Source organism: Coffea eugenioides, chromosome 1 (genome assembly GCF_003713205.1).
Source record: "Coffea eugenioides isolate CCC68of chromosome 1, Ceug_1.0, whole genome shotgun sequence".
Classification (NCBI taxonomy): domain Eukaryota; kingdom Viridiplantae; phylum Streptophyta; class Magnoliopsida; order Gentianales; family Rubiaceae; genus Coffea; species Coffea eugenioides.
Window position 1 is genome coordinate 506,193 of NC_040035.1, and position 14,500 is coordinate 520,692.

At 35.5% G+C, this 14,500-nt stretch overlaps 1 protein-coding gene, 1 long non-coding RNA gene and 2 other non-coding genes across 4 annotated transcripts; all 4 read right to left on the reverse strand.

Moving 5' to 3' along the window:
* Window positions 1-373: 373 nt before the first annotated feature.
* Window positions 374-1,966, reverse strand: LOC113776426. Its single transcript, XR_003469014.1, has 2 exons — window positions 1,605-1,966; window positions 374-469 (listed from the first exon to the last, which is right to left on the reverse strand). It is a non-coding gene; the product is annotated as an uncharacterized LOC113776426 (long non-coding RNA).
* Window positions 1,045-1,137, reverse strand: LOC113753086. Its single transcript, XR_003464966.1, has one exon. It is a non-coding gene; the product is annotated as a small nucleolar RNA SNORD24 (small nucleolar RNA).
* On the reverse strand, window positions 1,277-1,361 carry LOC113752926. The gene has a single exon (XR_003464930.1). It is a non-coding gene; the product is annotated as a small nucleolar RNA R12 (small nucleolar RNA).
* Window positions 1,967-2,544: 578 nt separating the features above from the next.
* Window positions 2,545-8,077, reverse strand: LOC113764443 (transcription antitermination protein NusB). The gene is made up of 7 exons (XM_027308350.1): window positions 7,585-8,077; window positions 7,337-7,413; window positions 7,057-7,191; window positions 4,835-4,889; window positions 4,669-4,756; window positions 3,414-3,512; window positions 2,545-3,102 (listed from the first exon to the last, which is right to left on the reverse strand). The coding sequence occupies exons 1-7, from the start codon at window positions 7,974-7,976 to the stop codon at window positions 2,986-2,988; spliced, it is 963 nt and encodes a 320-aa protein (XP_027164151.1). The 5' UTR covers window positions 7,977-8,077; the 3' UTR covers window positions 2,545-2,985.
* Window positions 8,078-14,500: the final 6,423 nt, after the last annotated feature.

A 14,500-nucleotide genomic window follows, 5' to 3' on the forward strand; every position in this document is an offset into this window, starting at 1 on the left:
GCTTAGTCAGTCCGACAAGGACAATAGCAATTTTTCGTATCATTGCCATCGAGCTTAGTTAGCCTGAAAGTCTTCCATTTTTTTTAAAAAAAAAAAAAAAAAAACCCAGCAAGCTGCTGAGGTGGCTTAGCTCGACAGCCAATTTAAAAAAAAAAAAAAAAATTGCCCAACCTGCCGTGCTTAAACATTCCCCTATCGGCATTTGTGTGAATTTTTTTCACCAATAAACAAATGTATTATCTGGGCAATTAGCTAAACTCTCCTTGTATCCACCAGGATTGCAGGTACATGATTTTTTCTTTTTATAGCAAAATTTGAGATTTTATTAAGAACTGGCACTAAAGCTTTGTACGCAAAGAATAAGTCTCATATCTACACAATAATTATGCACTATCAATTTGCAAGAAACCATACTTTACTAAAGCATCCAAGAGGAAAACTCACACTCCAGCGCCAAGCTCCAATTTTCCTGTATTATGGGAAAAGTACCCCAATCCATAAATCTAACAGAGGACACAGAAATCTGCTTTAAAATATCAACATTCCTAGCTAACCATATATGGTATACCAAGACAGCAAAGGCCAAGCGTGATAAATGTCTCATCTAAATTTTCTTAACCGTGATAAATGTGTTATCTAAATTTTCCTTGTCCTTTCTATCTTCTCTAATGCTTTTCTTCCCTTTTTCCTTTTCTTCTTTCTTGAAATTATATTTCCTCCCACATTTTCTTGCCATCAAACTTGGGTATATTTGTTTTACAGGGCTTTTATCACCCAAGTTAACTGTTTTTTCTCTTGCCTCAAATATATTTTGCACTCTTTCTGATTGGTAAAGATGAACTAGTTTCACAATTACTTTGTGCAATACTTTGTTGAAGGGAATGCTTTGCAATACGTGGGTGATGCTTACCAGCTGCAAAAAGGGCAGCCATTCACCCTAAATTTTCCGCAGCATTACAAAGGACATTTCCAGAAGAGGCGTTAGTGTAACAGGAGCTAATTGAGGTGCAGAAGTTTTGTGAAACAAATTTTAAAAGGGCAGTAGGCCTCAGAGATCTTGGTGGATAGAAAATCATCAGGTGGGTAGATAAATTACCCATCAAGAGTAGCAAATATCTATTTCTCACATCACAGGCCTTGTCTTTTAATTTCTGAAAATTTGCCAGAATATTCTACTCAGATGCATCATGTCATCTGTTCAATGCTAATACAGAGTGGAGATTAAAAAAAAAAAAAAAAAAGAGCAGAAGACGATGGTGGTGTATGGTGGTGATTTGGAGGTCAGAAATAGCTGGTTGTTTTTTATCATTCTTACCGAAGGTAATCAATGGGAATCCGTCTGATTTTTTCATCATTCCCACAAATCACTACCATCACCCAACCACGGACTCAAATCTTTGCCGAAGCAACACATGGTTGCAAATCAATTTTAGTAGTAAGAGATAGTTTTGTACGTGTTATTTTTCAAAACTACAGATCAAAAGATACAAAAATTAGTAGATAGAAAAACTTTTTTTCCAAAAAAATTGTATCTACCTTGTCACCAAAAAATCCTAAAAGCATCAGAGGAATGATTTGGAGCTAAAGGTAGACAACACACTTACGTGCGCCAAAAACGTTCAGTTTTGCCCAACGATAGATTCCTCAATTCACTTGAGATACCACAGAGCAGTCGGAGGAACGAGGAATTGCAATATTAGGCAGAGAAGCCATAGGAAGCTCTTTGAATCCCAAAGAACTACTTTCTAGAATTATTAGCAAACATATAAATAGTTTCAAACTTTCAGGCTCAGCATCTGATCTATCATCCAGAAGAGAATAGTCTATCTACAAACAAACAAACTCGGAAAGAAGCAAAGCAGTCAAGACCCGCGGCTCCTCAGTCCCTAACCTCTTCTTTGAGTGTCTGTCGTCTATTATTACTCTTATAAAGGCAGACGCAGCGGCAACCCGTTCCCCAAAACCCTAATTTGCCTAAAGGACGCCTTCTGTGCACCAACCGCTAAATACTCTGTCAACGAATGCTAAATTACATTTAACTCCCTTTATTTGAGGCTTCTTGAACGTAACTCCTCTCTACTTTCCAAAATTCTACCGGTACTTTGGAATTTTCCTTTTCTTCCCCCCCAGGTCCCAACCTTTGGTTTGAGTCCAAAGGACGATTTGGGTACCTATTCCCTATTCTAAATTAAAAAATGTTGTGCTTTTTGAGTTTCATTTGATATTATTGAGTAAACAATTGAATGTCAAATTAAATTTGAAGTGTTTGTTTAATTTCGAAGGCTTATAATGTCACTAAAATTTAAACTAATACACTTGTAATGTCCCCCCAACATGCGATACCACATTTTACGCCCTAATACTCTGATTCAAATGAAGTCCTCATTTCTACAAAATAAAATAAAAAATACAATTCTCATGAACCATCTTCTGCGACTCTGTTTAAGGATATATTTTTTGAATAATTTTTTTAATACATTGACAATGTATGCATAAACGAGTCTAGATGTATGACACATGTAAAATCTGATGTTCAAATTCAAATGTTCAAATTCAAATTCAGATGATGTGACATTTATCTAACCCCGTTGATGCATATACTAACAATGTAGGACAGATTAACTCTGATGGGCAGCAAGTTTTATGGCTGGACAAGCCACCAATATACGCGCGTGTATATGTATAGTCTTGACTTGACAGCACAAATGCCAACTTACGGCAGTGGTATATTGGTACAACTGCGGAAAACAACATACACATCAATCATCGGTCTGCTCTCCCGTTCAACTACATTGTGTGTCCGTGGAACTCACCACCGGTTGTGATCATTTTGTGTGGCAGTTATACTCTCCATATGGCTTTCCAATGCAGATGGTTTGGAGCACAGAGAAGTTCTCCTCTTCGGGATTCTGCAGTTATCACTGTTCTTACAGCTGGCAGAAGGCGAAAAGATGGTCATTCTAGCAGCAGACCGTCTTTAATGCGTCAACTACTGCGTTTCACTGCACTAGTCCCCTGGAGATCCTTGATGAAAGTCCTGAGGCAACCATTGATGATACGGGGTGCTGCTCCATCACAGAACCGTTTTGCTAGATCGACAGCCTTCAAGAATAGCTACATATTACTGGAGTTCATGCAACTGATGCAGAGAAAAAGATTAAAGGAAGAATGATCCTACAGGAGGAGTGCACACAAGCAATGTGAAAGATCTGTAACCATCAGATACTTTTGGATATTGTTCAGATGTGAGAACCATTTAAATAGCTTTTGCCACCCTTTTTTCTCAGGTGTATCATACATCATTCTGAGAGTCGGCAATCAGCAGATCACCTTATCTCTTCTACAGGTTAGTTTAGATACCTACTTCCTGTGAAATACATATCTAATCCACAACGGAAGGAGCAAGAATATACCTCGTTGATGACGATCTGATGCCTTGTCCCTAGAACTGCTATTTCTGACATAGCTAAGTGAAGAATTGAAAGCTCCAAAATTCTTGCTGCCGGTTCATTCTGGAGAAAACAGAATAAGTATATAATGGCATTGCCACAGAGAATACCATCAGCTCAGTATGTCAAACATCAATTTAAATGCATCTAATTCCAAAAGACAATTATGATGATAAATATTGACTGTTCTGAGAAGCTATAGTTATGTCAATCAACTAAAATATAGGAACAGGTAGATTTCTAAATAAGGACTGATAAGGAAAATTAAAGAGGCATCATCATGCTTCCTCCATCCCAAAAAACCAAAGCAAGCTTCAATAAACAGTGATATCTCATAATTCCCTATCAGTCTCCAGAATCTAAATTTTATCATCAAGCCTACGGGGTCTAGATATAAGCAGCTCCCAGGAACAACGCTTACTTATTCTCGTTTGTTTTCTTTCAGTGCAGGGCTATGAAGGGAAAGAGTAATGGCTTACAGGAAAGGACCTTGAAAATTTTTATTACCCAAACATGGTTTGTAAAATTAATCAGCGAGAGTGGATATAAAACAAAATGCAAAAGATCATTAACTACATACAGCTTAAATGAGCTGAAATTTGAGATCACAATACTGGAAGAACTCATCAAGAACAACGTACAGAGAGAGGGAGAGGGGCAACATGGGATCGGATATCCTGGGGAGTATGCATTATTCAGAGCGTTGGATGCTCTAAGGGGGCCCATTAATTTTCAGGGCACCCAACAGCCCTGCTGCACAGTCCCTAGGATAGATAAACATGATCTTCCAAGGTCATCAAGATACTCCTACCATAACTAGGAAAAAATAAGGGAAGAAAGACTGATCTTTTAAGGTGGGAAAGGAAAAGAATGTTACTGCAAAAGGTGATCAGTATCTTATCTTTTTAAACAGTTTAAACTGACTCCCAGCATTTTATTGGGATTGGGAAATAACAGTTTACAAGCAACACAAACATCAACGTCTCACAGGAGTTAAGGGATCTTAGAACTTTAAGTTTCTTATTTGAGTGATGACAGCTATCCAACTCTTTCTTTCTCTGTGTACAGTTTCATTGTGCAAATAAAATACAATCTTGCCCTATCAGCAATAAAAGTCATTGTTAAGCAAATTAAAACCGCTCCCTTTTGCCTGTGGAGAAAACTCGTAAAGAATTTAGAATTTATAAACACCAATCATCTAACAAATGGTATATCTAACCTTCCAATTAGGAGGTGCAACTTTATCAATAACAAAAACATGACTATCCCACTTCTCTGCAACTGCCACCAAAAGTTTCCTTGTGAAGCTGGAACAGAATTTTCACATTAAGAGAAAACTTAAACTACCTGGATTACTTAAAGAAGGAGAAAATTAAGAGGCATACCGCAGAATTAGTTTACTGTACACCAACTTTGGAGGTGCTGAAAGAACTTCTGCTTCTGAGAAATAATGAGCAGGATTAGCCAATGCACCAGGAAAGAATTTCATGCCAAACAGAAAGTGAGAAGAATGGTAAAGAGGGGAACAAAATGGGATAGTCACCAACAGAATGAAATTAATGCATCAGTAAACTTGTGGTAGTGTCATGTAACTACAATCCTGCAACAGTGACATTAATTCATAAGGAAGCCTGCATGGTTAAGAGGTGTAACAGATTTCATCTTGTCATAGTAATCTTTTTTGAGAAACTTGAGAAAAAGGAAAACCAGGGATGTTGATGCTTTGGCTATAGCCTGATTTCAACCCAATCTTCTGAGTTTAAAAGTTCGAGCCTTTGAGATACAGGTTCATTTTTCTCAGACTAAACTGGAAAGCTATAAATCTGCCATGTAATTTCTTTCTTTTAGGAGGTTGACTAAATGGTAACTTCATGCCAATGTAGCTTTGAGCTGGCTATGTTAGTATACACATGTTGTGAGATACAAAATAATGATCTTAAGATGTATCTGCAGGTTTCCCTGGTAAATACTCTTAGTTTCTCTATTGCATCTCGATAACAACTTTTTCAGCCCATGCAAGGAAATTTGGGAGCTGTTTACGTACCACCCATTATAGATATGACATACAGAGGATCAGAATGAGACCACTAAGTTTTCTTTTCATCTGTTTCTCAACACATAATGCTATTATCATACAATCCAACAATTCAGATCAAGTTTATATGAACTCAGTTACCCTATGACTGTAATTAAAATTAACCTAAACAGGTGAAAACATTGCTGAAGGGTATGACCAATTGAAATTTTGAGCCCTGTATTCACTGCCTACAAACTCCTATCCCCATCTTATTTGCGACTGTGACTTTAAAAAAAAAAACTACTAAACAAAGCCAGAACCGAAAACTTAAAAAGATCTGAATGCCAAACCTTATGCAAAGTACTTCTAACTAAGTTGCAGGTGTCATGACTCATGAGTAGAAGAAACCTGATGTGGACATCAAGGTCACGATGGACTCGAGGGTCAAAGAGCCAACTCGCTTCAAGTTCAAGTTCAAATTCAAACTCAAGAACTTGTTGGATAAGCCGTTCAAGTCAAAGAAAGCTCGTGCTAAATGGATTAAGGAGCTTGGAAGACATTGGCGTAGCTTGAGAAAGAAGATTAAATTTCTGGACTTAACCAGTGGCATTTAAATCTAAACGTCCGCAGTTTTTTCCTGTCCTTTATTTATTGTTTGGTTTTCTACTTAATTATTTAGATAGTTGTTTTAGTTAATAAAAGGCCAATTTTGTGTTAAGCCTTTGAGCTTAATGGCCCAAATGATTGAGTCAGTGGTTTGTTTGGTTTGTTAGGGTCCGGCCGATGGGGCTTAGTCTAGGTTGCTATCTTCTTTAAATAACATTGTAAAAAATGATAGTTCTACGGTTGAATGATTTTATGACATTGAACCTTTGAGGTTTTCTATAGGCTAGTGGAGACTCTTGTCTTTCAAATCTTGATTCACTTTGAGCGTATTCTTGAGTGAATTGAGTATTGTATCAATTTCATATTCACCCAAGTTCCATCCAAATTTCGTTCACCTGTCTCCTTACGAACTGGGGCTTTCCCATAGGAGAATTCGTATCAAAAGCATGCAAGATCAAGATCCTTGTCGAAAATCTAGTGCCACACCAAACTCGTTTACCTACATGAATCTAGAATAATATCCATGTATTCAACATTTCAAATTCCCCAATCTTTCTGCTCTCACTAATTTCATAGTTTTTGACATTTTTATCTCTCAGTAAATGCGAGAAACGAAGGTCAGATATTTGAAACTAAGTGTCCTAGATGCCCACTTCCCACATGTGATGATGAAACAGGTTTGAAAAATGTTTACTATGTGCTCAGCCATCAATGCCAGAAAAACAAAATTGTGCACAACTCCCAAGTGAGAGAAAAGAAGAAGAATCACAATAACTAGACATGGAAAAAGGCCTCGAAGAAGCCATGAATCCGACATTTGGAGTTGCCCATAGTCAAGTAGGTGCAATGCACACATAAAGGAACTACCAGTCAAATCATTCCAAAATTGTGAATGCAAGATGAAAGACAGCCAGCTGAGCGCTAAGGATAGAATGAAATAAGTATAGCTATATTTTCAAAGAATCAGACAAGTGGGAAGCTTACCAATTTCAGATTCCTTTTGATCGTGGAGGAGAAGCTCATCAGCTTCTTCAAGAGTGTTTGCGGTAACAGGTGGCCCTGCAAAGCTCATGTGGTTGTATTCTACCAACGACTCCTTGTCAAAATCATAACCCGGCTCTGAACACCAACACAGTAACAAAATTGGAGTTGATAAACCAAGGAAAGGCAATTAACAAGCAAAGGAAAGCCAGCAGCATTTTACGTGAAGTAGTTGGAATTTGTAGCGAAAAGAGTTGAAGATAAGAAAGCACGTATGATTTACCCCTTCTGGCGTTAATTCTCTTCTCAAAAAGACGAACAGGATCGGACCCTTCTAAACAGGAAGCATAAAGGATCAACCTATGCATAATCAATGTACAATTGACTTAATCTACAAGTATGCTACATAGTAGTATATCTCTAATCTTGAATAACAGCAACAAAAAAATAATAAATGAATAAAAGGGGCTTGCAACACAAAGACCACGAATGTTGTAGAAGATAAAGAATAATGAAAAAGGAAATGCATACAGAGCGAGCTCTCTGGCGGCTCTGGGGCTGCAGAACCTTCCGCTCTTGTCAATTTTGGGCAGCATATTATGGGTATCCCTGGGACTGGTGGCAGTTGAAGAAGGAGAAAGCGAGGTGTTCGAAGATTCCTGAATGAGTTGGTGGTCGTCGAAGTCGATAGCGAGGGCGGAAGGGGAGCGAAGCGCAAGAAGTGGATTGGGGGTTCGGGAGCAGGCGGGGCTTGAGGAGATGAGACGGACTAGTTCTGGAAAGTAGCAGTAGTTGAAGGTGGGATGAGGTTTAAGAAATGATATAGGGCTGAAGGAGGAGGAATTTGTAGTGAGGGATGGAGGCGAGTAGCAAGACAAGTATGGAGTGGAAGAGGTGCCGAGCAGGAAGGAGCTTAACACCATTTCTATTTCTCCGATTTCCCTCCTTATCCTTGCTTCCTTGTTCAGTTTTTCTTTCTTCCCTGAATTCGACAGTGTGGACTGAGCAGGATACACTTAACGGACCGTTAAAAAAACTTAGAAATGTGCAAGCGCTGCAACCAGGACACAGGCTCTCACGGAGTTGGGTAGTGTTCAAGTGCGTGCAACTAATAAAAGATATTTATGCCAAAATTTTTGACAACATTTGAAATCATTTTATGTTGTAATAGTAAATACTATGGAGGGATAGCCCGCGCGACGCGCGAGAATTTGGTGGTTGTAATTCAAGATAATTAATAATTATTATTTAATATTTTGTAGTATAGGAACTGAAGTATAATGATTTTATCATATGATTTTAATAGAAAAAATATAAGTTATATAGTGAGTCAATAAAATAATGTGCAATGAAACATCCTTATCGTTATACTATGTAAGAATCCGTTGTGATCAAATGTTATGTTTGAGTTTCAACCGCAAAAATAAGGGTAGTTTGAAAAGGTAAAAATGTTTAAAGTGCAATTGAAAATTATCCAAAAATCTCCTGTAAAACTTATCCAAGATGATAAAACATTTTAAAGTATCAATTGGACCCCTCATCTCTCGAATCTATATATGTTCGTGAAAGATCCCTTAAGCAATGCTTCTGATTTCTCCCTCGACTTAAGCTCGATCTGAATTATCAAGTCAACTTTATCCATCAATTACTTTGCGTCCAATCTAATCTAAAATAATTTTATTTTAGACAAACTATTTATATAATTTGGTGGGCATAATACGACTTAATCACATGTTTCTTATAGAGATAATAATGCCCAAAAATGATAGATAGATAAGAAACTTAAGTGGTCTTTTTCAAAGTTTTGTAGAAACTATTCAGATTTGGTGTTTTTTGCTAGGGGCATTTCTTTATAATCTCATAAATAAGTTCAAATCTGCATAAATTGTTAAAGATCTGAAATGAAACTATCTTGATTATAAAAAAATTGGTGCAAATAATATTTTCTAAATTTGAAATCGTAGAAAATGGTAACTAAAATCAGAAGAAATTCCTCATATGAATTCGAATTGCAAATTAAAGGTAGAAACTGCTTAATGATATTTTCCAATGTTTACTTGTATGAGTATCTAATATAACAACTCTACTTAATTGACTCGTTTGAACTATGAATAATAGTTGCTTCAATCAAATCAAGAAACATTATTTATCATTGTACAGCATACAATTATGAGTAAATGAATTCATACAATGCAATCAAAATGGTGCTATAGCTAAAGCATTTAAACTCATCAAGTTCCACTGCAAATTCTTTTAGATAGCATAAAAAGTAATTTTTTTGTATTTGAAACTATATAAACAGTAGAATACAAGAACGAGATTATAACAGAGGAAAGCAAATAGAGTACAAATGACATTTTAGTACTATGTAGCATGATTAATTTTCTTTTTTAGTTTCAATGAAGTACAAAATTCTAAGTTAATAAATTTTACAATCATAAAATTCTCAATTAAAATAAACACAAGTTGAATTCCAAATCATATTACATGAAAAAATAACTACTTGAACCATACTATATCCATAATATACAATGCCATACTAATTCTGTTCAACCATCAAAAAATTTGTCAAGCATTAAACTATTAGCAGAATTACCAGGCCTCAACTCCATCCCTTCTTGCTATGCTTATTGCAACACCCACGCCCATATGCCTATTGTCTCAAACCCTCAAGTTTCAATCGCTTTCATCGATTTTTGATACCTTAGTTTCAACAATACTGATTAGCGTTTTCAACCAATCTGAGACCTTAGAATAAGATGTCAAGGTTGGGGCTTCTTTATGGTAATTGTCGGATCATACCCTTTTATTTTTTCTTTTTTTTTTCACTTGGGAATTTGAATTCCTAGCTACTTGGTAGCAACAAGACATCGGGAATTCTGAAAATTCAAACTCCTTTCTTTCGAGAACTGTCAAAATATATCATGCTTCTACATGATTTAGTTTGAATGACATATAGTATGTGACGGTATGTGTAGGTGGTGAATCACGACATATGAGAAAATATTTTTTCTTGGTAAAATAAAGATGCATTAAAACAAAATCAAAGTCTATAGAGTAATAGTTAAACTAAAGTCATCCGTGTGTTGATGACACCCTTTTAAGTCTTGCAAAAGTAAGGGAAGGACAAAATCAGGATAGAATTAAAAAAAGGTGGAGTCTTCATTGATGCTTTTTCCCCAATTCACTAGCATGTCTGCACATTTGTTTGCTTTGCGGTAGTTATGGTAAAAACATAACTGCTGGAATGTAGTCAACAGATCCCTGGAGTCAAGAACAATAGGAGAAAGTTCTTGAGAAATAAGGTTATTTGACTTAAATAAAGAGATAATACCTTGGCCGAGGAGGAGAAGATGATAAAATTGCTTTTCTGATTATTTTAGAAAGTGAAAACATTATCTCAAATCAGAGACAGAATCTCTAGGATCTACTAAGGAAAATAATACAATTAGTCAGTTTTTGGAATTAGAAGTATAAAAAAGCAAACTATATGGAGTTCTTGAATAAACCACTCATCAGAACAAAAAAACTACATTCGAAGAAGACAAACCCAAAGAACTCACCTCAATTTAAAGGAAAAGCTACGTCTTCCACCAAATATTTAATAACCATAATAAAACCAAAGAGGTGAAACCGAAAAAGAAGAAAGGGTATCGGCTTAGCATGGGGGCATAAATATGATAATGATTGTTCAAATAATAATTAAGTTAATTAATTGTAATTAAAATCCAATTATGTAAACATCCAATTAATTCCTTAATGGATGAGAAAGGTTTTCAGGAAATTGGAAGGCTTGGATGTTAGTATAATAAATGATTAAAAGGGCTTTTATGTAATTCTATCAAAACACAAGCTTAATTCAGTTGTACTTGATACTCAACTTGGCACCAAACATTGTAACATACCAAACCTGCCCCTAACCTTAAATGTCTGAAAGGTTATATAAGTAATTATAGTGAAATTAAAGTTGTAATGACTTGTACTCAATACTCCAATTACACTTCAAACACTCTAACATTCCCAAAATAGCCCCACACTTGCGGTTGAAATCTAAAAATCGTCTTTGTCCTAAACTCGTTCTTATATAGTATAAGGATGTAGAAAATTTACTAAAATGAAATATATAAACAACAATTTTAAAAGTAAAAAATGAAAAAATATTTTGAATATTTTTCTCCAATTCAGCATTATATTGTTGGTTCATGAATTTTTTGTCCTGCCTTTTTTTTGATTGGCTAAATAAGCACTCAAGAAGTATATGAGCAGACAATTTTATCTAATTCAGCGTTATATTGTTGGTTCATGAAATTTTTTGTCCTGGATTTTTTTGATTGGCTAAATGAGCACGCAAGAAGTATATGAACGGCTTTGTGGGTCATTGCAGCCCGCAAGTGTTTTGACGACGTATAAGATGATTGCAGGCTAACAATGGGCTTTGTCAGTTGAGTGTTTTTCTGGATTTGGCATAGGAACAGTCAACAGAAAATTTATCCGGATCGATTTTGTGCAATTTACACTAGACTTAATTTAGTTTACGTACGATATAACTCAATTTGCACAATATGTAACTATAGAACAAATTTTTATTGGCTCCACATAACGTGTGATAAACGATGTACAAGATAAAATCTGAATCTTATATTTTTTTTTTGTGAAATCTTGGCCATCAACCGTTCATACAACCATTCTTGCCCCAAATCCGTGCTTTTCTTGGCCAATTCAATTATTAAACCCGTAAATGATTCGAACGGTTCAATCACTGAGAGTTAAATGGAGCATTTTTTTTTAAGAACTATCTGGGCAAAAAATATATTTGCTCTTGCTTGAACACAATAAATTTGACGGGAAAACAAATTGACTAGACAATTTTATCCCTCAAACCCTAGGCAAAAATGACATTTCTATCCATATATTTAAAGCAAACACAAGACATTCAAGACTGGTATGCAAGGGTGCTATTGGGCTTGATGGAAATTGAGTTCAACTACTACTGTGACATGGACTTCTGGTCTACTACGACAACAAAGAATGTAACTAAAACTAGGAACAATTTATCATGAATTCCCATAAAAAATATATAGTGAATATATAATTTGAAAAATAAAAAATTGATGTTATTGGATGTAATAAGTGGGAATAAAAGAAATAATGGCAATTAAAGAAAATTGCAATGTTATAACAATAAATAAGCAAAATACGGAAGCTATGATGCCATTGATATATCATTTCAAGTCCATTTCTTCCAAAGGTTAACAAAGGAAGAAAATTCCATACGTTATAACAATAAATAAATTAAAAGTGGAACTTATGGTGCCTCAAATATATGACTTCACGCCCATTTGTTCCGAAGATCAAAACAGTAAGTGAATTACGAGATTGAGGTATGAAGAAAAAGATTCCTCCTTCTTGAAAGTCATGATCAACAACAAAAGCATTCCAATTTTGATGAAATTTATTTTTTGTCATTCCAATGTTGTATATCTCGTTTCCGCTTATTAATACTATAGATGGTATCTTGGATTCTTGTAACTTGAAACTTACATAGTATGGAATTTTCTATCAAAACAATTAACTTATAAGAACAAATAATTTATAATATCAACAAGAATGGAACAAATAGGTGACGTACACTGAAATTTTGAACAATGGTGTTATGTACTTTTCAATCTTAAAAACACATATATATAATATATCCAAAATAATTTTAAATATACAAAAAGATACACCACTACCACCATTACTACCACCAAGGACCAAAAACACACCATGTGACGACCCCATATTCCCCTAGGGCGTACCCCAGGGTTTAGCGGACTGCCTGTCCAACTCTCGCCAGGACTCACTCATTATTTCGGATAATATTATTCACAACTTCTTAACGTAAATAAATCAACAGTTTAAATACATTCATTTTTGTCTCAAACTTCCATACAATCCCAAATACATCAAAAGATTGAGCGATTAGTGTGAGTATAATTACAAAATTTTAAAAAACTAGACTACGTTAATTTGTACAAGTCTCACGCCTAACTCGTACCTCCTGTAAGGAAAACAAAACTAATAGAGTGAGTTAAAACTCAGTGAGATCCCAAATAGCAAGTTGACCAATAAGTACAAGTGACAATATCGTAATAGTAAAGTAGCGAGCATTAACAAATCAAGAAAATGAGTAATAACACTTCGGATGACCAAACAATACATATTCAGCATTTCATGTAAAAAGATACAGTTGCTCTTGTAAATTAACTCCACCATAGCTTAATCATATAGTAGTTGACACTCCGTCAACTTTCAAATAAGGTAACTAGTCCAGTAGTACACCACTTAACTCCAATCTCCGTCCACCAACCAAATCCCTTACCGGGCCCGAACTCCAAGATAAACACTGGTGATAATACTCGAGTATACCGATTAATCGACAAGATAACACTTCACTCAACAAAAACTAAAGACCCAGGGTTCGTTATCGAATCAACCAAGCATTTGCCGGCTCGACTCGATTAACTAGCCACAGGGTTTCTAGAATTCCAGACAAGATACGAATCATATGCATATACATCAAATCACTTTCGATCAATGAACAAGAATATGGCACATTATGATAAGTGCAATAAAGTAAACTCTTACACGATCAAACCAATCACATATCATTCGATCACATTGGTCAAGTATTGAAAACAAGTATTAAGTTCAATCAGGTATTTGGAATCCCTCACCAAAGATTTAGTGCTTTTTCGGATCACGTTCAAGTATTACTCCTGGTTTGGAGTCCAAATCTGCGATAAAACATCATTTAAGAGTTTTGAAATCAACTAAAGTTCGAAACTTAAGCATCTCGTTTAACGAAAAACAAGTAATTGAAACTCATTTGGTTTCATGTTCTAGAAAACTCATGTTCGCTCTTTTAGTTTTGGTAATAAAATGAGTAAAACTTTGAAATTCTCATTTGAGTCGAAAAGACGAGAATAACGTATTTTTATTGGTCGTTACTTTCATTTTTCCCAATGGTACGACTTTCGACCAAATTCTAGCTTATATATCTCTACGAAAGTAGACTCGAATACCCTAGATAAATCAAGTTCAATTCGTCCTCAAATCTTCGCCCAAGTCGCGGCTACACACGCCTAACCCTCGAGTGAAAATTTGGGCGGCACGCCCTTTGTATTTCGCTATTTTTCAGTCATTTATAGTTTCATTATTTCCTCAATTCAACCCCAACTTCACACATAAATAATCTTAACACAATAGCCCTTCAAATAGGCTCAATGTCATACAATTACAAGATAAGTCTAACAATGCGACAAAAAATCAATTTTAAAGGCAAATAGCAAAACAGCAGATTTGACGTCTTATAGCATTTTGGTTACAAATGAAGCTACGGTTATTAGATTGGGGTAAACTTTATGCCGTTTCGAAGCTAAGACAGAGACCTACAAGTCTTATGAAG

Coding starts and splice junctions, on each gene's coding strand:
- LOC113764443 (XM_027308350.1), bottom strand. CDS start 7,976: ATGGTGTTAAGCTCCTTCCTGCTCGGCACCTCTTCCACTCCATACTTG. Junction 4,757..4,834: donor TACAGTAAACTAATTCTGCG/GTATGCCTCTTA, acceptor ATTCTGTTCCAG/CTTCACAAGGAAACTTTTGG. Junction 3,513..4,668: donor TTGCACCTCCTAATTGGAAG/GTTAGATATACC, acceptor TGTTTTCTCCAG/AATGAACCGGCAGCAAGAAT.